Consider the following 22,771-nt stretch of genomic DNA (forward strand, 5'->3'; position numbering starts at 1 on the left):
ACACCGTCCTTGCCTGTTCTCGTCTCCGGCTGAAGTCTCGCGAGAACAAAGAAAGCAGCGAGGTTGGTAACCCTACGTCACCTGACTCGGAAGGAGGGGGGCGGGGCGTGGTGTCGACCGAGATCGATAATTTAATAATTTAATAAACAACGACGTAAATCCGCCGGGGACCGTGCCATCCTACAAACCGGGTCATAGCGCGCATCTCCGGGGCTGCGGGGCTGACGGTGGCCACGGCAGAGAGGACTCGTCCTGCAGGGGAGGTGGAGGAGGGGACACCGCTGTGCTGGATGCTGGGGGATGATGATGCTGATGGTGCTGACGATGCCAGCCAGGTCCTGACTTTTCTATGAATGCCGGGCTGATACTCGGGAACTGCCGGAGTGCTGCGGCCGTGATAGAGTGAGGATTATCCCGGGGGCTGGGGCACACGAGGCGGCGACGAGCGCAGCGATTCGTCCGAGGAGCTGGACCAGTTAGTAATAACGCTTTAAAATTCTGTCCTGATTGTAGTGAATGCAAATCATTTTCTGTGGACACTGCGTCCAATTGGATTTTTTTCTAAAATCCTAAATTAATTTCATCCAGATCATCTACAAAAAACAAAATCTGCAGAAAGTGCCCCCTTTTCCTTTCCCTCGGTGCATTGAAGGACAGCTGGGATTACTGGAGGCGTCGGGTTGTTATTTGAGGGGGCGATAGAACCATATTGGACGCCTGGGAGTCGAGGCTCATCCCCTCAGAAAGAAGATGTCGGGTCAAACGTTGACAGATCGGATCGCCGCGGCCCAGTACAGCCTGACGGGATCCGAGGTGTCCCGAGCGGTGTGCAAGGCCACCACGCACGAACAGACCGCTCCTAAGAAAAAGCACATGGAATGTAAGTCTATCTATCTATCTATCTATCTATCTATCTATCTATCTATCTATCTATCTATCTATCTATCTATCTATCCATCCATCCATCCATCCATCCATCCATCCATCCATCCATCCATCCATCCATCCATCCATCCATCCATCCTTTTGACCCTCATGTTCTCATGCACAGTTAGGCCATCATAGTGCCTCCCCCCATGCTTGTAGCTTCCTTGGTGCTCATGGACTATTACAGCAGGGCATCTTCCTCCCTTTGGAGCTGAAGCTGAGCACCAGTGGTTCAGTGTGCAAAGGATAACAGATATACCCCAGCTCTTCATCTTTGAAATGAGGTCTTGTCAAAAAGCACACATGGACTTCACCAGTCGCCTGCCTGTCAAGCGGTCCCACATGGTCGGACACACCAGCAGAGCGCTGCTGGGTTTGCAGGTTGCAGCTGCTGACAAACCAGGCCAAAGAAGGGCAGGGATGCTTTAAAAGGAGCATAATGCAAGCTAACTGCAATTATAACACACACACTGCTGCATTTAGATTATACTGGTATCACATTTCATACCATCTAGATAAGAAGTTGGTTGAATTTATAGATGTGCCCCACTGAGCACCGGCATACTGACTGATGGTGACCACCTATATCCACCTCCATTGGAATATCTTAAGTAGCGTAATGCCGTAACATCAGTCTTTCATCTTCGAGAGCCATTTGCTCTCTTCTATTTATATATGTATATATATAGAATATAAGCCCAACAAGCTCATTCAAGCCTGATGAAGATGAAAAGTAAAGGATAACAAGATCATTATGACTCATTTAATGTCATGGGAAAGCATTTGATGACATTAGTAATAGTCAAGTTTTCTCACATTGCTTCGGTGGTTGTGTTTTAATTAACAGGGTCTGATTGATGTCCTACTGATACCCATCAGAATTCCACAGAGGGATGTGTCAGTCATGCTTCTCTGAGAACCTGGGTTACAAAAATGTATCCTGTGCCCATTAAGCTCACCATTGCTAATGGAAGCGACCTGTAATACCTGTTAGCGCACTTGTTGCTAATGTAAAAGGTCATCACATGTAAACAGGACTCCTGTTGGCTCAGAATGGTAGCAGATGCTTTTATAGACCAAATTCCTTTAAAATAAACATTATGAAATAATTTACCACGTTTCATTCTGAATATAATGACATTTCTTAGTTTGTCTTCATTTAATTTATGGTTTTATGATGATGAAACTGTTTAGCCCACGATCAAAACACACACAATTCTTTGTCATTTTTACTCTGACTTTTCTCAAGTACCCAGCGTTGTACAAGCATCTTAGATCCCGGCAATCCTCTAAAAATAGTCCATCATGGATTTTTTTTAATATACTTGCATCCAAATGCGTCTCGGTCCACTGCTCAGCTGATCTACTTTGAGGGACATCCACACTGGAGCTGGGTAGTAAACGCGTCGCAGTGACCCAAAAGCTCTTGAGCAAGCAAATGCAAACGTGTTGGAATATCAGAGCTAAACCGACTCAACAGTCTCAACAAAATATTAGTAGTTACTGAAAATAGTCGATGTTTGTCCTGCAGAATGGTCTCATTTTAGGTAAAGCAGCTTGTTTTAGGCAGCAGCTTTGAGAGGCAGAGAAACCCAGACCACAGCACCAGTATTTGTTCTAAAGTGCCAGCAATGGTCCAGATAACAGATGGAAAACATCCACCAAGAGGGTCTCTGCTCAGGCCTGACAGTCATCTGCATGCACGTGCACACACACCATTGTCTTTGTTTAGCTTGTATGCACAATTACTAAAAAATGGTTTTGGATTCATGACCCTCAAGTATGTCCCCGTGATTCTATCCCACAATCCTGACACATACTTTTTTGATGCAAGAAGGCAGATATTTGTCTGTATTTTTATTTTTAGCAAAAATATTAGACGCTGTTCTGTCATTTCACCTTCTGTCTGTGGTGCTGGTGTGAAAGTCCTCTCAGCAAGATTAGAGCTCAGGCAGAAGTGCAGATGTCTGACACTCCACACAGCTCCAGTGTTACAGAAGGCTCTTTGTGTCTCAGAGTACCAGCTGTACCAGTACCAGTGTGTGTGTGTGTGTGTGTGTGTGTGTGTGTGTGTGTGTGGTGTGTGTGTGTGTGCGTACACACTTCCTTGACGTCACTTGCAGCGATGCACACAAGCGACATGTGACTGATGGCACTCCACAAGTGAGGAGAAGCATATTGTGGAGGAGAAGGTGCAGCTGCGAGTCAAGTTTCCTAATGCCTGGGGGAACTGACGTTTTTGGATAATTAATGTGAGCAAAGAAGACTGTGATAAATGAAAGACAAAAAAAAAGGATTCTTCCACATTTCGCAACGCAGCTGCTGGGAGCTTGATTGCTGTGTTGCCCATCAGGCCACCTGAGGTCGCTGAGGTCAGCTTTTACAGTTAGTTATGTTGTGGTTTGTTGTGGTTATTTTAAAAAAAGATGCCGTTTCAACCACAGGCAATGAGGAATTCCAAAGGACATTTTAAGGAGTATGTGCAGCCCAGAGGGAAACAGCTTAAGGACGAACATAAGAGAGTGTCTAACAGAAGCCGCTCCTCTTTCTCTGCTGCTGCTCACGTTGCCCTAACCTCTTAATCCTGCTGTTTTCTTTTTTCTGATACTGCGGAGCTCATGACATTGATCTTTCATTCCTCAGTGTCGCAGTTTGGAACGACAGACTGACAAAATATCGCGACTGAAATTCTCAGTGCATTTTTTAACAGTGATTATCACCAACAGCCATGATGTCATCACACCAATCAACATGTTTCCCTTTTTTCCTGCTCAGGGGATTTAGAGGATGTATGACCAGGAGTGCGTGCACTCCGTGAGGGTGGGTTGAGACACAGGAGGAGAAGCAGTGTGAAGTGTAAACAGCGTGCTGGGTTCCGTTTTGGCTGCCGAGGTGTTGTTTCCACAATGTGAGTCAGCGTCAGCGGCGTTACCACATCTGAGAGGCCGACTGGCACCCCTGATATGGGTGGTGGGGATCCTAGGGGTGCAGGAGCTCGGCCTGATGTTGAGGTTTTGAGCTGATGTTTTTTTTGTTTTGTTTTTTCAAAATTTGCTTCAACACTTTGGCCTACAGTGACAACACAAGCGCGCAATGAAATTCCATGCAAATTCCTGGATTCATCATTGTGCAGAGCTAATTCCACAATTGAATATTCAGATTACAGATTTTTAAACGTTGGAAAAGCACTGTTATCACACAAGAGGAAGCAGGAGGTAAATTAGAAATCACTGCCAGACATCTACCATCTTAACTGCTTAAAGACGTTGTGCATCAGCTGCTCTGTAGAGGAAATTTCAAAGGTTTGATGCCTTGAGAGGATCGTAGTCTGCTCTCCAGCAGCAGCATGGTTGTTTTTAGTCAGAAGCTGGTGAGAGAAGGCTGGTAATGGAGCACTGATCGCTCCACAGGGGTCCCTTTATGCTTTTCTTACATCAAAGACTGTGGGAGGCGAAGTATAAAAACAGTATTTGTGTATCCAGGTTACTCTTCTGGGGGCACGATCACCCATACTGTTGCCATCAGACCATTTTCCACTCCATAACTGCTTCAAGTCACTTTAAGACTATTTTATAAAAATCCTCCCACCTCTTTGTGCACCTTGCCGTTCTTTTTCTGATGTTCTCAGCAGGTTGTCAAGTCGTCAGATCTATAAATGTCCCTGATGTCATAGACTGTACAGTTCTAGCCTGCACGTAGGGGAGCCTATGCAGGATCATCTGACAAGCTAAATGCCATTAGCAGCAGGATAAAAAGCCCGTCATTAAAACTGCGCTCATCCCTGGTCACCAGCACAGACATTTTGTAGACCAGCTTCACCCTCAGATGTCATTTCCAGCCTCCACCGTGTGTGGATCTCAAGGGCTTCCTCTTTATTTGACTGCCACACCGCGGTGGTATGGGACAGAGTGCATTATGGGTTTTTCCCCCTTCCTCCTGTACATTGCTAAAGGGTGAAGCAGCTATAAATAAACCCAGTGCATTCATGTTCTCTTCATGTGTAGCTCAACAAGGCATCACTCATGCCTCTTTTGCTCTGCCCTGTTACATAAATACCCTTTTTAGAGAACGCAGCTAGCTGTGCTATTAATGGAAGCATAGGTAAACATATATACGGTAAGTAAATATTGGTCTGTACAGTAGACGAACAATTGTCAGGGACGTTACAGCTGAATCACTTAATACATGCGTTTCCTGACTCTTTACTGTTGTTTAAGTATGTTGGATGGAACTGTAAAATAATTAGAGTGTATGTGGGAGGTACTTTTATACTAATGTGGTTTTCACAGCGCTATGAGTCACATACGTGTGACCCCGATCAGCATTGCTCCTGTGAAGATGATTCGGAGGGAATTTTGCTCCCTCATGTCACTGCAAATGCAAAAGCTTGTTTCCAAGGAAACCACCTTGACGTCCCCCGTTTGGTTTTTATCTGTACATTTGAGAAAATCCTCTGAGCAGAACACGTCAGGAAGCCTTGCGTAGATGCTAGACCGCCTTAGCACACATTTACAGAAGCTGCTTACAGCTGTTGATACACTGACGGGGACTTTCGAGGAGCGGAGTCCCCGTGATCGAGGGCTGGGTCTGGCAGACATTGCAGCTCATCCTGTCCCGGTGTTAGATGACAGTAAAGGTGCAACTCAGTGTTGTCAAGTTTCAGTGACCTTGTCTTCAGATGCCTTGAGTTACAATGACAACTTTATTTTCTTTGGATTTGAGGGTGCAGTTCTTGTCTGGGGGAGATAAATGGTCACCGATGTAGTAAATATTATACATACTGACTGAAATAGATACACAACAGATTGTGTACATTTTTTCCTGTAACACATGTGCATGCTAGCATCATCACTGTGACCATGTCAGCATGCAGATGTGTTTAGCCTTCAGCTGAAAGTGCCCCTGTGTCGTGTTAATAACAGCTCTTAGCTCGTGAGCAACAGAGCTCTGTGCTGCATAGAAATGAGTTATTTTTGGCTTCCAACCTCTTGACTGTAACTATTATCCCTCTGTTTAGTTTCTTTCTGCAATAATCCATCACTGGCATGCTCAGGTGGAACAACGTCCCAGAAAAGGTCACTGAAAATGGTTGTCGCAATAATAATTTACAGAAATGCGGATTAATCACCTGCTGCGTCTTTCTAAGCTGATGTGAAATCCCTGTGCTGATACCATTATGCCACATCCTCCTTGCAAGACAGAGGAGGATGTGTATTATGCATGCACTTTGCCTCCCTCACACAGATTTTCTGATTCATGATGTTTGGTGTTTTGATCGCGGGAATGCGTCAAAGTGGGTTATTTTTGTGTATCAGTTGAGAGAGGCTCTGACTCTGCATGACGTCGTTGCACTGTGATCACATGATATCGCATCCTTCTGTACACAGGTTACCTCTGGGTGAGCATGCGCGCAGCTGCAGGAGGTGCCATTGACTGGGGGTCTGGCACTGGGCTGTTTTCCATTTTAAGTGCTCCACTACATTGAAAGACTCGCTATAAAGTTAAATGCCAAACCCAAAGTGAAGCTAAAGACGAATACCGGCAGGAGATATGCAGTGATGACCACATACAAAGAACCTGATTTGGTTGATTTCCTACGAGCAATTAAGAGTTTCAGCATCACAGGATATTAAGATTAAATGTTATTGTGAAAGTGTGTGAAAATTCAGAGAAAGTCTGTCGGTTTGGTACCGCTGGAAGGTTTAACTGCATAGATTAAAGGTTTTCATGGCGGTTCTGCACCAGCTCCACATGGAAACTTCCACCTGCTCGAAAAACGTTTCCCAAAACTTGAACGAACCTGTAAGAGAGGAGTATGAGACGTGCAGTCCTTGGTTTGGAAAATGAAGTAGTTAATCTTGTGCTAGTGCCGGTGTGATAAACCAGGAGAGCGACTGTGGGTATTAATCGAGCGGACAGGAGGTGACCTGCCTGGACGCAAAGCAAGTCACTGTCAGCCTGACTGTATCTGCACAGCGGGATGCCTCGCACGTTCCCTCTGCCTTACTCATGCTCATCCACATGAATAATTGAGGAGGAAGGTGGGGGAGACTGTGTGTCAGGGGCGCCTGCTGAATTCCTCAGCATCTGAATCGGACCAGAGACTCCCTGCCTGGTACAGTGTCTCGCCTGTCTGCAGCAGTTCGGCAAATTTGAATGACGACAGAGACAATTATGGCGCAAAATGTTCTGAGTCGATGGATTTGGAAAAGGCACGATGAGATGTGGTGCAGATTTAAGGTAGAAACTGGAATTAGGTTTACAAAATGTCAATTTCATGAAATTGTGGCTCTTGTGAAAGGCAGAGTGAGACAGACTGAGATGCGGACAGAGACGGAGAGCGTAGGATGATGCTGGCTGCTGACTCATCAGGCCTGCAGGGCTTATCCCATCCCCCCCCTCCCGCATGTGCGTGCGTGTGTGCTGCCTTACTACTGAGCACTACGTGCACAGGAATCATGCCTGCACCAGGAAAGCATTATGGGAAGGCAACAACCCTGACAGACTTGTAATGTGACCTTGAAGGCATTTTTTTTAATATGGCAGAAACAATTGGATTCCTCCTTTTTGTGACTGACAGATTTAAGTCGTGACTGTATTCATGTAGCACCTTTTTCCTGATGGCGGAAAATCCAATTCTGCCCTGTTCGTCTGCTGGGGTGGATGTGACAGTGCTGATGAGCTGGACCCAATAATGGTGTCTGCTCTGCTCTACTGCATCAGAGCGGTTAAATGATGTTCTCTCTCTGTCCACGTCCATCACAGACGTATGGGCATAAATCAATGCTGACTCTTTGAACTGAAGATTTTCAATTTCCTTCCCTTCTAATGGAAGCCATTATTGCACTTTCTAACCATCAGGCTAGTTTCTCACCATCTGTCCTTCCTCTACAAGGTTTACGTTCTGGTTGTCTCTTGCTTTCTGCCTCCCCCTCTGCTCATAAATGACTGGCTGCAGGACGTAGCTGAAGTCAATGTGAGTCACAACAGGCAGCCGTGACGTAATGTGAATACTTTGTCTGCATACATTTAGAGATGGAAAATGGCAGCTCTGAATAAACGAAGTGGCTCCCTCTGAGCTTGCATCACTTGGCAAAGTGGAAAACGTATAATCAGAGGCAGAATCTGAAGCAGCCACAATCTCCCAGGTACTTGAGGCGTGCTCAGAGGGAGAGATAGAGCTGTGCAGCAAAGGCCTGACCTGGCAGCACCACATTCGCACCATCACACTTCTGTTTTGCCATCCCATCTGTCTTCTTGTTTAATCAGCTTGTGCTCTGTTCCCTCGCTGATATTCTTCCCTGCTAATTTCTTCCCAGACCTGATCCAGGCCTCCCAGGACCAGACCAACGTGAACGTCCCCCAGATGGTCGACACGCTGATGGAGAGGGTCGGCAATGCCAGTTGGGTGGTGGTCTTCAAAGCCCTGATTACCACACACCACCTCATGGTGCACGGCCATGAGGTGAGCCCGAAGCACATCCATTCGGTCCCACAGTGGACGTAGATCCCTGTGTTGTCGGAGCCGGGGGAAGTGGGAAAGCATTTATTTTGCTCTGAGAATCGAAGCCAGATCAGGATGTATGGCAGCGCCCTGCAATGGTGCCTCTGCTCATTCCAATTTCAGGCCTGCAGTGACACATTCACTGAAATAGCAAGTGAAGAACTCCCAGTTGCACAGATTGCCTTTCACATGCATGCACATCTAAAGTGGAGGCTGCTTTTTTATGTTCATTCAGCCATGGTAGAACCATCAAAGAGGAGCACAGGTATGCAAACTGTACGTGGCGATGCACGAGAAAGCATGTTTTTATGTGCCCATGCCAAAATCGTGTCTACGGTAATTGTTTGCAAGTTATGATTGGAACCTTTACTCCTCAGGTCAAGATGGTGACAATCAAACAAAAGAAATGAATGAAATTGATGTACTTAATTAGACGAGATTATAATAAGCTAGCTAATTTACCTCGCCTTGTCTCTGCACCTGCACAGTCTCATTCCCTGATCTTTCCCACATTACTGTCATGATCTTTTGAGGCCAGAACGATGACTTGTTGTTATAGGTTTGTGGAGGAGCTCAGAAGAAGACAGAGCTCGAGCAGTTGGACAGAGCTGTGTGGTACCATTGTCAATGGCTGTGTTCTTCTTCTGGGTCTCGACCTCCTGACCCCATTTATGTCCTGTCCGCTGAAGAAAGGCGATAACTATAAACAGGCATCAAGAGCTCACTCGCAGAGATAAGCACGTGCTCCTTCAGGGTCACCGTTGCCCAGCTGTAAGAAAAGGGGACATTTATAACTTATAGATACAGTTCCAGTGAAATAAATATCTCAACAATTTCAGATTTCTATAATTCCATTTCCTACGCATGTGTGTTTTCTTACTTGATTTTCACACATGCCTTTAAAATCTATATATTCATAACTCTCAGCGCCTGACCGCATTAAAGTGAACGAGACGAAAGGGAGTGGAGAGGTGGCGTATAGTTCACCATTTCTCCTGGGAGTTATTCAACCTTAATTTTCCCTGAAGCTAAAATGCTCTATGGGTTGGTGTCTGTCTGTCTGTGTGTGTGTGTGTGTGTGTGCAGATTCTGCATAGGGGGCCTATTTGTCTTTCTTACGCTCTGTTTCCTGGTCCTGTCAATGTGTGGAGCTGAATGTGTTGCACACTCCCACTCACTGCTGCAGTCGTGCTGTTTAAATGCAGCATTTTTGTCTCTAGTTATGCAAAACAATCACAATCAGGCCCTGTGGGAGTTCCACTTCCTGCTGCAGACAATTGTTTGAGATGCTTAAAGTGCTGAGCATCCTCCTCATTCTTTAAGACGCGTCCACAATCCAGTTATCATCAAACTGTAATACTGGCATGTAGTCTTTGCTGTTAAAGCAAAAGGGGCAGTTTAAGTCTTTGAAGTCCTTTTGATGGATGCAGTTTGTATTGTGTCCACCTTAAACCCACCCAGTGAAGGGCAAGAAACCAAGAAAAAGAAGGCACCAATATCAATTTAGTGTCAGCTATAGAAATAAACTATGTCTGTTCTTTTCATTTTTAGAAATTCCTGCAGTTGCTGTCATCGAGGAACACTCTGTTCAACCTGAGCAACTTCCTGGATAAAACTGGTTCCCATGGTGAGCACTGCTTCCTTTCCTTATAAACCAAACTGCCAGTGTCTGTGTGGTCTACCCTGCCTCCTCTAATTAAAGCGTTTCCATGGTAATCAATTGCGGTGTACCCTAGTGATAAACACCGGGTTCGTGGCCTGGTGTCATGGGCATGTTGTCTAAAACAGGGTGTGGATAGAAGGCCAGATAACACCTATTTGCCTTGTCGCCCCTATGCTAAGCTATTTGATTAGCATTTTTTAAAGGTAGTGGTGTCTGTTTAAAAAAAAAGAAGAAGCAACATTCTTAGTTCATATTTGCTTGCATCTTCCTCAGGCTTCGACATGTCGACCTTCATCAGACGCTACGGTCGCTACCTGAACGAGAAGTCCTTCGCCTACAGACAGATGTCTTTCGATTTTGTCCGAGTCAAGAAAGGGTACGTTTTCCCATTTGACGCAGCACAGTTCCTTATGGCGCGTCCTCCCTTACCGTAAACATCTGAGTAACTCTGGAGTCCCAGTTGTGTGTGGGATGGTGCATGGTATGGCTGGAGCGAGCAGCAGCAGAATGCTGTTTCACCTGCAGACGATGTGTCACGCCAAGCCAAATCTTGATTAGACCGACTGGTGCAGCTGCAGACAGATGTTCCAGCGAAGAGACGAGGTGTGAATCGGTCTGAAACTCTCACCCTTCCTACTTTTATCAGAGCTGAGGGCGCCATGCGAACCATGACGGTGGAGAAGCTGCTGAAGGGAATGCCCATTCTGCAGAGCCAGATCGACGCGCTACTGGATTTCGAAGTGAGCCACACCCAGATTTTGGAATCCTTTTTGTCCCCCTTTTATCCATTTTATACTTATTTTCCTTATAATCCTGTGCTTTCTTTATGTGTGCAGGTGCAACCCAAGGATCTAAACAACGGAGTGATAAATGCCTGTTTCCTGCTGCTCTTTAAAGATCTGATCAAGTTGTACGCCTGCTACAATGACGGCATCATCAACCTGCTCGGTGAGAGCATTTCACTTGAATTGGTTCACAGAAGCCCACACATTAAGTCACATTTTACCCGCTCTGCCCTCCAGAAAAATTCTTCCAGATGAAGAGAAGCCAGTGTAAAGATGGGCTGGAGATCTACAAGAGATTCCTGACGCGAATGACGCGGGTTTCAGATTTCTTTAAGATCGCAGAGGTAGACCCCAGACCTCGTTTCTTTGCACAGCAGCTGTTAAAGGTTGTGCCGGTGGATTCTGACGGCTCTCTTTCCTTTCACAGCAAATGGGGATAGACAAAAATGACATTCCCGAACTTACTCAGGTAAGAATCATTCACAGGTGCCGATCGGTCCTGAGCTTTGGAATGATTCTGTTTTGGATTCGCCACTTGCCGATGAAGCGAGGGAGCGAGCGAGTGCACAAGCCAGTGGGGCAAACGCTGACGTGCTGAGTCATACAGCTGCCTGCACATCTGCTAAACCATTATGGCACAAATATTTTTTTACAAAGTGACAACTGATTGTTATCAGCTCGACCTCCCAAAACCCCCTTTCCGACATCCTCATGACAGGAATAACGTGTGTGCAGAGGGTAGAAGAGTTTTTCCGATGCAAAACTGCAAATAAGGGTGGAAAAAAGCAAATTCCTACTCATTTCATTATGTATATTCTGTATATCATAGGGATCTTAAAAATAATATTTGATACGGCCCATAAAATCTGATTAATGCATCCAGGGCAACAAAGTGCATCAATTGCTCAGAGCCCTCAAACAACGGTGGCTTAATGTCATTCTGCACCATCAGGTTGAGCCGATGATGGGTTTGATACGCGTGTCGTGAAAGGGATGTGTGTGTGTGTGTGTGGGGGGGGGGGTAACAAACACTATGACCGAGTTTATACTGATGCAACTGGAAGCATGACAACATCTGTGGTTAACACCTGTGGAATGACTGGTCTGACAGGGGATGGCAACAGGGAATTATTCTCTTAATAAATCCTTTAAGCTTGGTATCAGAAGGTGATCCCATTAAGTCTGGTTGAACTCGTTGAATATCACCTCATTAGCATCAAGAAGAAGCATTTCTGTAATTAATTGCTGTAGCTCTGTTTTTATTCAACGTATATGCAACATTCACTGATAGTGTTAATGCGTCTTAATGAGCTGAGACATTTAATGTTGCAGGCAAAAGACAATGACTCAGCAGTTTTACTGCAAGACATCCCTGGAGTTTGTGGGCCAATTTTATATGGGTGAATCTGTTTTCTTCTGCAGGCCCCAGAAAGTCTTTTGGAGTCTTTGGAGACGCATCTTAACACACTGGAGGGGAAGAAACCGTAAGTTGTCCACTACATCTGCAACAGCTGTAATGCAGAGTGGAAGCTGCGTCAGAATAGCAGAAGGAAGATGCAGACCTGTTTAAAAGTATCTACTTCTTCAGCCTTGAAAATGCCTAAATATGTTTGACTTCTTTTAATTAAAGCCAAATAACTGTTTTTAAAACAAAAGAGTAGTGCCACATCGAGTACACGCTTCACCAATGATAACGCACACTTTTCTCTTCTTTTATTGACCTCAGTGAGGATAAGTAAGTATCCTTTTACAGTGGAAATCTCCCAATACCATTAAACCTTTGATTCTATAGAAAAGACATCTGAACAAACACTTGGTGTAATGTTCAAGATGCACTTCTATGGACACACATCATTGCATCGCTGTCGTACAGTTAGAGGTCCTGTTCATCATTGAAGCCTTCCTCTTCCTGGAACAATCAACATCCATCTCGATGTATTTAGATTATTTATTCTGTCTGACATTTAAAGGTTTTGTTGAGGAGGAGTTACTCATCAGTGCAGTGTGGGTCCATTAACTGCAGATGCAGCCTGAGTAGAATTAACTGCCCACTCACGGTGTCACCTGACTCCCATTTCATACGACTCAGTATTTATGTCATGGAACTCATTAACTTGTTGTTGTTTTGGATTTTCCAGGTCTCCCACTAAGGTAAGCACATTATATTTTCATGCACAACCTCTCAGTGTTTAGCTTGTGTGTGGGGAAAACCTGCTGAATCACTTGTGACGCTTGTGTCGTCACCTCTGGTCACTTCTGTCGCAGGACGCAACAGCCAACAACACCTCACCGGCTGCCGCAGCTGCTTCGGCTCCTGCTGCACCGCCAGCCAAGCCTCCCCCGCCCGCTGCCCCCGGCGGTCCACCAGCCCGCCCCGGGCCACCTGCCAAACCTCCCCCGCCCTCTGTTACACCCACGGCGCCTATCCCACCCGCCAGAGCCACCAACAAGTGAGACTCGCTCTGCAGTATAAGAACGTGTATAATGAGCTACAGTGACTAGCCAGAATGTGTCCTCTATGTCAATGTTCCCTCTTTGTCTCTTAGTGCTCTCGATGGCTTCTTGTTGGACCTGGACCCCATGTCCTCCTCATCGACAAAGGGGGCAGCAGGAACTTCCTCCACGACTGGCTGGGGAGGTAACCTGTCTTCAAAACAGTCCCTCCTTCCCCAAAAAACACCCATAGGACAGTTTCTCCATGTAATAGGTCTCTATTACAGATCGATTTCCTGCAATAAATTATTATTAATATTAACCTTTTCATCTGATAATGAGATCAATATTCTCAGCAGAAAACAAGTGATTAAAAGAATAGCATGTAACACCAAGCTACAACTGATGGTTGCGAGCGAGTCCAGTCCTCAAGGGCTGAAATCAAGCTAAGTTCTGTGTCTTACCGGGTCGAAACTACGTTCACCAAGTAGAACCCCAGGTGAAAATGTTGTCTAATTGTTGGACAGAAAACTCAGCTTTAATCCAGCCCTCAAGGACTGGAATTGCCCATCCCTGCTCTATAAGCTATCACGGAACTTTGTCATCCCAAGATAAACAAGTTAACTTGTGATCGCCACCTAATGGAAGATTTCAAAAGTCATGTGGAGCAGCAACATTCAAATGGAGCATGCTGTTGTCATATTTCATCCCCTTAACTGCTGAGCCTTTTGCTCCTCACTACCGAGGGCCATTTTCCAGAGCAGTGAAGTGCAGTCCCACCACAGCCATTTTATTGCTGCAGTAAAACAAATGGCATCGAGGAAGGCAAAAGAAAATCCACGGTCCGTGCTAAGAGAGGTTGGCGGGCACGGAAGGTATGAGAGGCAGGGGTTGAATAATCAATTCCTGAGCAGAGGAAATCTACACCAATTGATCCAGTTTGAATAACAAAGTGTGCCATGCACAAGTCTCTCGTCCGTCCTGAGCACGGCAGGGAAGTTTAGCTGTGGCTTTTTTAGTGGCTTAAAGTGTCAAATGAAATATTTTTTAGGTCTCATCAGACCATTTTATTGCTGCTTTTGGGCTCATTCTCTCGCATCTGTGTCTCTTTCCATTTCTTGCAGATCTCTTGGCTGAGAGTGAGTATCCCTTTCATGGCACCACACACTAAATGGGATTTTTTTTGGGGGGGGGGGTTGCTTTCAGCAGCCATGTTATTTTCATGCCATTGCTCCAGTTAATCGGTTTGTTCACACAGCAACCCCCGCTGCCTCTGGTGGAGCCTCCGAAGCTTCGCTGACTAATGGAAAGTCCGCTGATGCTGCAGCTCCAGCAGCTTCCACAGCCGCTCCTGCTGCTCCCGTCACCGCTGTATCCGCCCCAGCCGCTCCTCCCGCCTCACTTCCTGTTTCAGCTCCTTCCGCCGTCTCCACGGACATTGATCTTTTTGGAGGTCAGTCAGCCTTGGGGAAACGATAGACCAGGGTGATAGAGCAAAGGTCAAAAGCAGTCACACTGTTAGAATATACATACGTTTTCAGTGTCTTTCAGTGGTCAAACATCAAGATTTGGCCCCTTTGTGAGAACATTCTCAGAGATTTTGCATATTCAGTTGTTATAAATAAAGGATAACATGCAAGGATGCTGAAAGATATTTGGATTAATAATAATTATGTCAGTGTTATTATTCAGGTATGTCTGTCAGGTATGGCTGACAAAAAATGTCTCAGCAGTTATAATGAGCTTAGAAGGAGAATAAGAGCATATAGGTTCTGGGAGATTATTGAGAGATCAGTTTCTACAACTTTTATGTGTTTTTGTTTTATTTTCATCGCAGCGATTCAAATGTAACCATTTTGAATCCGCACACTTGTCCGATGATGTTTTTCATCCTGTTTTGCGGCAGAGAGCAAAACATTTGTCTTTTGCGACAGATTCCCAAAAGAGCCGAGGGAATAAAGTTGCTTTTGGAACTACATTCGGAACATGATCTCATGCACGTCTGTAGGACAATGTAGTTCCTTTGCTTTGATGACATTTCCAGTGCTGCCCTTGTTTGTTCATGGCCCTGTTTGGTTTACACAGTTACTGCCTCGCAAACATATTCTGATGGATTTTAGTTCATGTTGAGACAAAGAGAGAATCTACCCCATCTTTCCCTGAAATTTGCCCCTCTTGTCACAGAGTAAAAGCGACTTGTGACAACTTGCCTCATCCCTCACTCTTGCACAGGGTCTGTGCTCACTGAATGCAGCATTATGCAGCCCTTTCACACAGTTTTTTTGAGAACTTCGGGTACTATTAAATCCTCTGCAGTCACTGGGTTGCATATTTCTTGTATTCTCTGAATTTTCCTGACGCTGACCTCTCATTTTTTCTGTTCCCTTCCATTCCATCTACTGGCCCACCTTTTCTTTGTTACATCCATGTGTCCGTCGGTGTGTTGGCTTTCGGTGTTCTGTGTGGTGTTCGTGTTGCGGCTGTTTTGTCTATGATGCCCTAGATGCCTTTGCGCCCTCCCCAGGAGACGGTCCTTCCACGGTAGCTGCGGCCCCCGCTGCTGATGCATTTGCTGGATCTGGTGGGTGACAAAACAGCTCAGTAGGTTTGTGTGCGAGAGAGAAATAGAGAGAGTGTGTTTCAGAGCTGTTGTTGCATTTGTTAAAAAATATGGCTTCTGCTTCTGCTTCTTGAAGACAGTAGAATAAACATGCTCGCAGGGGCTACTGTCTCACTCCAAATCCTGCTCCAACACCCCAGTCATGGACCCTTGCCCCTTCATCTAAACAACATTTCTGCTGCTAATATTCACCAAGTGAATACTGCCATAAAAACAGCTGATACCTACACTGATCCTCCCCCACCATGATGATTATTATACTAATCATTAATGAGCTTTTCAAATACCTCCATTAGTCTCTCTCTTTGGCCAAGGTAAGTGTAAAAGGTGCCTTTAGCAGTTCATAGCACAAGACTGCTCCAGAGGAGCATAAAGAGTGCTTTGAGTGATTACTGGCTTCACTTTTCCTCCAGGTGGACCCTACATTGTTCATTGAGAATCAATATCAAGGTCATTTAGTACTCATGGTTTCTCTGTGGAGAAAAATAGAAAAATGTGAAACCCTCAGAACTTTGCTAGCTAAGAAAAGAATTGTCCCCACAGGTGAACAACCCCCCCGTACTTGTTGTTTTATTCTCTTCATCCCTAAATTTCTTTCCGCTGCTCGTGATGCAAATATATTTCTACTACTTGTTGGTTTAACTAATGCCTTTTCCTTCCTTGTCTACCTTCTACCAACCCTTCGACACCACCCGCCACCCAAAGACCCCTTCGCTACAACAGAGGGGAGCGGCAACATCGCTCCAGAGCTGGACCTCTTCGCCATGAGGCCGAGCAATACCGGCGCCGCCACCCCTCCCGCGTCCACTGAGGAGCCACCTGTCGTCACCCCCAACGCTGCCCCCATCCCTGCCCCCACCGCCTCCTCCACCACCATCACTACCACCACCGCTGACACCGCAGACACCACTGACACCACCACCACAGAGTCTGCAGCCGCCCCGCCTCTGGATATCTTTGGTGGTAAAAGTCCTCTCGCTCTCGTTATGCATCTCACTGCATTATGACAAAGAAAAAGTAGCTCTGGATGATGACGATGATGAAGAAATTAACCTGCGTGACTTTCTTTGCATTTCCCATGATACTTTCCCCTCAGTTATAGTCTTTAACAGTCAAAGCATCTTGACCTCCTCTGCTGGATCAAAATAAGATCACAAAATCTGTTGTTGTGGTGTTAAATCCTCAATATTTGTGTCTATGGAACTTTATCTCGTTCATAACAGAGGTGGCTCAACATGTTTTGACAATGGAGTACTAACAGATGAAACTTGGAAGAAAAGCATTTTTCTTCCGCTTGTATCAATTGTTCGAGACCCTTTCGGCTTTGAATGCTGTTGTTGCAGATGCAGCAGAGTTAAATGGGAATATTCCGCAAGGCCACACAGCTTTGTGAACTTGGATACTCGCACACTTGGCCCCAACTGGCACCCTGTGCTGTTCCAGCTCATGTCACAAGCATTTCTATTTACAGAACTTAAGATCATGGAATCATGGATGGAATTTTCATGCTGGGAGTTGAATATATTGGAAATATTCCCTTTTAACCTTTGCACTGTTTCATTTCGCATCGCACTGATCAGACACACGGCAGCGTACCGGTTCAATGATGAAAATGTTGCTCTCTCTGCTTTGCCGCATCTCTCTTCTTGACTCATCTTTGTGAATGCACAAGACTTGGAATCTGAATGTACATATAATTGTGTGTCCTTATTCTTAGATATGTTTGATTCTATGCCTGCGCAAAGTCCTACCACTGAATCCAAAGCTGCTACCACTCCTAGCGTAGACCTTTTTGGTGCAGGTACCAGAGTTGAAATCCATTTCTCTGTGTGGAACCTCTTCATCTCTCCTGGTTTCTGTGCCTCCACTCCTCTGCCCCCCCCCTCACATGTCTTGGTTTGTCTCTCATTGTGGTTTGGGAATTGTGCATGTGACCCACTCGTCAAGTCGTGGATTCTCCTCGTAGCTGCTTTCTTCCGGCTGCAGCTTTTCTCTGTGCCGTGCTAATAACTTTCTTTGCTCCCCCACCTCCACGCTTTTCTTCTTTCCTGTATCCTGCCTCACGCTTGCGTCGGTAAATTAGATCTTCCTGCTGTTTCACGAGGGCCTTCTCCATTGCCCGAACTGGCTGCGGCTGGAGACATCGTGACAGGTGAGTGAAGCTGCTTTATCTTTCCCGCATCACTCTTTTCCCTTCCTCCCCTTCTGAAGAGTGCAACCAGCCTCGCCCTTCAGCGTAGAGCTCTTCTGCTCTTCAACTGGTGCACACTTTAAGGATGCGGATGCAGGGATGCTTGCCTTCACCTTCTGCTGCATGTCTGTGGGCCTTTTAGAAAATCAAATCAAATGAAAGTAAAGCGTTTGGTCTCAAAGAGATTTATTTAAAGTTGTAGGTAATAATACCATTTTACCTTTTCGCCCCTGGTTCAGAATCCTATGCATCTCCAGATCCTGCTGCTCCAGCTCCTGCACCTGCTCCTGCCCCTGCTCCGTCTCCAACAGAGGCTTCAACTCCACCCAAAGCAGCAGAGCCATCACCTGTCATTGACCTGCTGGGTAAAATATTACAGACTACACACACAAGCACACACACAGACTACATGCTACACAAGCTGACAAAAAATAAGAGAGGGTCCTGTTAATGTACTTATTAATCACCCTTTTTTAAAAGTCTTTCCTCATGAAGATGATCTTGCCTCCCTTCATGCTGCGTTGTACATAACTGGACAATCCTACAGACTCCTTCGGAGGTTCTGTGGAGGAGACACTGACCCCAGCACCTGCGGCACCTGAAGATGATCTGCTAGGAGGTCAGACCCCTCTCCTATACTGCAGTGTAGTGTTTGTAAGGTTATAGTCATTTAAATGAGTCAGCAGGAGAGTTTTGTACTTGTTAAAACAGTGCGAATAATGCTTATTTCCCTCTGTCAGGCCTCATGTCCCCCACCCTGGCTCCCACTGCTGCTGCCCCAGCTTTGGCTCCAGCCATGGCTCTGGCTCCGGCTCCAGTGCAAAATGACCTGCTGGAATCAGGCTTTGACAATCTGGGTTCCCTCCCTTTCCCGGCAGCACCCGTCCCTGCTGCAGTAGCGGCTGCGCCTCTAGTACCTGCAGCGACAGACCCCCTCCCCTCCGCACAGGCGCCCCCTGGTGGCTTCAATGCGTCAAGTATGAAGATTTCAATACCTTGCCCTACAAACGATAGGTTCTTGTGGAATGTCTTGTTTATGTTTGCACAGATCTCCTGATTGATGCACAGTGGGCTGCTAAGAATTCTCAAAGTTGACCAACTAACTAACTAACCTTTTCTTCCTCTGGAGAGCTTAATGCGTGCATGCTGGACACATGGATTTGTGCTGCTGTGACAGTCCTCCTTATTTCTGCTATCTGCACACCTCAGCACCACTCGCTCTCTCTTATTCTGATCTCTTTCCTTGTTCGTTTCACACTTTGAAAATGTGTTACTTTCTCCACTTTCTGCCCAACCATCCCCTCTGCAATCTTTCTGTCCCTCTCTCTGATCCCATCCACACCCCTTCCACTCTGCCGGGTCACTGCTTGCTTCTTCTAATCTGTAATTGGTGAGTTGGACTTCGCAGAATGTTGCAGCATGTGCGGTTTTGGCCAGTCACCCTTTTTCCTCCTTGCATGAAGGGACAACCTGATGACCTCCTGCATGAGACGGGACCAACTTTATTGCTTGCAACTTCATCTACCTTCACCCCCTTTTAGCAAAGAGGGCTTTATCTGGTCAAGTCACTGAATCTTGAAGGGGAGTTCCCAGGTTTTCACCTCTATCCTAAAAATGCAACACATACAAGTCTCTTTTTTTGCTCATTTTTTTGTGAAAACCTGAAAACTCGTTGCCCTCAAGGATGAAAATGGTGCTATCCTCACAAAAATGCACCCGGTAAAACTGACACAGCAGGTCCCAGTTGCGTTCCTTTGAATGCTCCCGCGTGTTTTACAGCGCAGTCCTGCATTGTGCATGTGATGCACAGCTGACTGGATTGCCCTCCCCCCTTCCTCTGCGCTGTCTGGACATGGCAAGGCTGGATAAGACATTTGAGAGACTGTAATCTGTGTTGTTTGTCTGATGTTGTGCCATTTCCCCCCCATCAAAAGTGTTTGATGGATTAGGCGACTTGCTGATGCCTGCTGTAACACCTCAGAGCACTGGGGGCAGCACTGCTGGAAGCATGGGCACTCCCATGACGCCAGGCATTGCAGCTGTGCCTCCTGCCACCCCACCTCCCGGCAAAACCATTGGGGGAGTCCTGGATTCTGCTCTGGACAACCTGATTGGAGGTAAATGGCAAAATGTCCTCAGTGGAGTGAGGTCATTGTGATTTATAATACTAGATAAAGTGAATTTTCACTCTTAATTGTAATTTCTTTCCTTTTTTCAGACCTTGGAGTAAAGAAAAAGTAAGTATGCAGCAAAAAGTGTAAAGTTTACTCACAGTAGCAGGATAACATGTAGACTGTGAAACTCTAAGCACAATATTTAATACAATAGAATAGAAATACTCAGATTTAATGACCTTTTTAAATGTTATTTTTTATAAATTAGAAGGGTTTCAAGGATTTTTTTGGTAAAATCTAGTTTTAGTTACACTCCAAATCTTTTAGGGATGCACAGAGTGAGAAAAAGCTCACTGGAGGTGCCAACTGGACCCCCCAAGTCGCTCCTACAAGTTGGGGTACACCGGGGGCCTCCATGGTGAGTACAGCAAGCCTTCGGACATGCACACATATTTGGCTAAACAAGGCTATTTAACTATCTCAGTTCTAAAAGCTAAGATGTCCACATGCTGCAGTTTTGGTCCCAGGATTTAGTTGTTGTTCTGTGTCTCTAGGCCGGTTCTGCTCCTGTAGCTCCCGGAGCACCGGGCTTTGGCCTGGTCAGTTTAATTTCCTTTCTTCGCCTTCATTCCTCAATGTTTTTGTTTGTAATCATTATTGTCTGTTTACCCTGCATTACCAGCCTCCCACAGTCGGGCCTGGCGCTCCCATGATGCAACCCATGATGGGGCAGCCTATGATGGGACAGCCCATTATGAGACCTCCCTTCACTGGGATGGCTGGAGCTGCACCTGGAGCTGCTGCACCAGGAGCACCGGTACCGATGTCCACTGGGGCTACGATTGAGCCATTTTTACCTTGATATAAAATCTAGATGATATCTGTTTATGCTTCACTGATCACTTTTTGTTTTGGAATTTAAGCTTTCATCTGGACCTGCCACTCAGAGCCCCAAGAAGCCCAAGGACCCACTGGCAGATCTCGACCTCAAGGACTTCTTATAACGCCCCGGGTAGGAGCTCAGAAGGGCACTTCTATTGCTTTCACTTCACCACAGGGCAGATAATTAGAAGATATGCAAACTGCTTGAGAGCTCTTAGCAGAAGCACTGAGTAGATGGTAATTAGTTCAAAAACAAACGCTTTGAACGTAATCTGATCTTTGCCTAATAAAGTGCAACAGTTGAAACAGCTTGTATCAAGAGGCGCATGACTCTTATTTTGAAATGCTCTCCATCCTTTCTTCCAGATGCTGTCTTCAGCAGAGCAAACACCCCCTTCACCTTATACCTGGTGTCCATCAACATCTGCAGACGCCAGCAGTGTTTATATACTCGACTTTTACAAGAGCGCCTCCTCCCCGCCCTCCTCCTGCTTCTCCCGCGTGACGTTGTAGCACAAACTGTGAAAGTGAAACATAGCAGATCAAAATATACGTATACATAGGGGGAAAAAAAACACACGCCTGTGCTTCTGTAGATGTACTAAACCTTTGTCTTAACAAAATGGGTGTAAAAAAACAGAAAAAATCCACAAGGTTCAGAAAGAAGTGACGTGTCTTAGACTTATTTCTAGTGTTGAGATGAATGATGGACGTGCTGTCCTTAAACCCCACCCACTGTCCCGTCTGTGTCCCGCCTCTTTTTGTGGGAGGAGGAGCTCTTCTTCTTCATCTCTCCCTGATTGGCCGGGAGCGATGCGGAAGGCCCGGTCGCTTTTTGAAGAAACGTTGTGTGTTGTTTACAGGAAGGTCCTCTGTGATGTACATATATTTCTCTGGTGAGGATTGCGTCGCTGTTCTGTATGTCCGTCGAAGAGCTACATAAATGTGAATCTGACATGAAATCGTAAGATGTCGTGTGAGTATCCCTCTCTTTCCCGTCACCTTTTGAACATATTTGGAAGTAAATATTACAGTAAGATTGATATACATTAAGACACAACTTGAACTCCATCTGATCAGGAAAGCTTCGTTTCCGTTGTGTTTTATCACTTGTGATTTATTTGTTTCTTTTGCCGTCTTTTCGTAGAATATTATTTATATGTTCTGTTTATCCAATAATCCTCCATAACACGGGAAAAAATGCCCATAATTTGCGCTAACAAAGAGATTAATTAGCCAGACTGCTGTCGGTGTTAGTAAACAACAGGAGCGACCCGTCTGGATTTGTCTGAACTGGACCAACATGTCTGAGTGTATTTGGGCAGCTGCTTGTTCCAGAACTCCCAGTCCCGTTCTGTAAATTAATGTAAAGCCATGTGTTGTCAATGCAGTGGATCCAGTAAGCATTTGTTTGTGTGGAAAAGGGACCAAAAAAGCGAGATTGTTGACATTTTTTTCATGACTGGATTATTAAAAATTGTATTTTTGTTTAGTTGTAAATTTATTTTATTTTTTGATGACCCTGCCCAGTGCATGCAAGCCCCCTGAGGTGCAATAAATTTAAAGATGGTTTGAGCCAATTGTGGATTCATTTTCTTGTTTTCCATCTTTTAAAAAGAGCTTTTTTATCCCCCCCAAAAAATACCTCAGAG

General features: G+C 45.6%; 1 protein-coding gene across 10 annotated transcripts; it reads left to right on the top strand.

Moving 5' to 3' along the window:
- Window positions 1-124: 124 nt before the first annotated feature.
- Window positions 125-22,699, top strand: snap91a (synaptosome associated protein 91a). Of its 10 annotated transcripts, XM_057044235.1 has the most exons (29): window positions 126-475; window positions 589-880; window positions 8,247-8,392; window positions 9,983-10,058; window positions 10,368-10,470; window positions 10,741-10,834; window positions 10,931-11,042; window positions 11,117-11,223; window positions 11,307-11,348; window positions 12,302-12,363; window positions 13,018-13,030; window positions 13,145-13,329; window positions 13,426-13,517; window positions 14,437-14,451; window positions 14,550-14,765; window positions 15,816-15,893; window positions 16,638-16,895; window positions 17,650-17,733; window positions 18,016-18,084; window positions 18,363-18,488; window positions 18,671-18,742; window positions 18,864-19,100; window positions 20,058-20,240; window positions 20,342-20,360; window positions 20,565-20,655; window positions 20,792-20,836; window positions 20,920-21,054; window positions 21,161-21,249; window positions 21,486-22,699. In XM_057044235.1, exons 2-28 carry the CDS (start codon window positions 751-753, stop codon window positions 21,239-21,241), a joined length of 2,871 nt encoding a protein of 956 aa, XP_056900215.1. In that variant the 5' UTR covers window positions 126-475; window positions 589-750; the 3' UTR covers window positions 21,242-21,249; window positions 21,486-22,699. The 10 variants fall into 10 exon arrangements, with proteins under 10 accessions (XP_056900216.1, XP_056900219.1, XP_056900221.1 ...); XM_057044236.1 differs by having other exon boundaries at window positions 125-880; window positions 20,073-20,240; XM_057044239.1 differs by having other exon boundaries at window positions 125-880; window positions 15,837-15,893.
- The last annotated feature ends 72 nt before the right edge of the window (window positions 22,700-22,771 follow it).

The sequence above is a fragment of the Takifugu flavidus genome, chromosome 10, assembly GCF_003711565.1.
Source record: "Takifugu flavidus isolate HTHZ2018 chromosome 10, ASM371156v2, whole genome shotgun sequence".
NCBI lineage: Eukaryota > Metazoa > Chordata > Actinopteri > Tetraodontiformes > Tetraodontidae > Takifugu > Takifugu flavidus.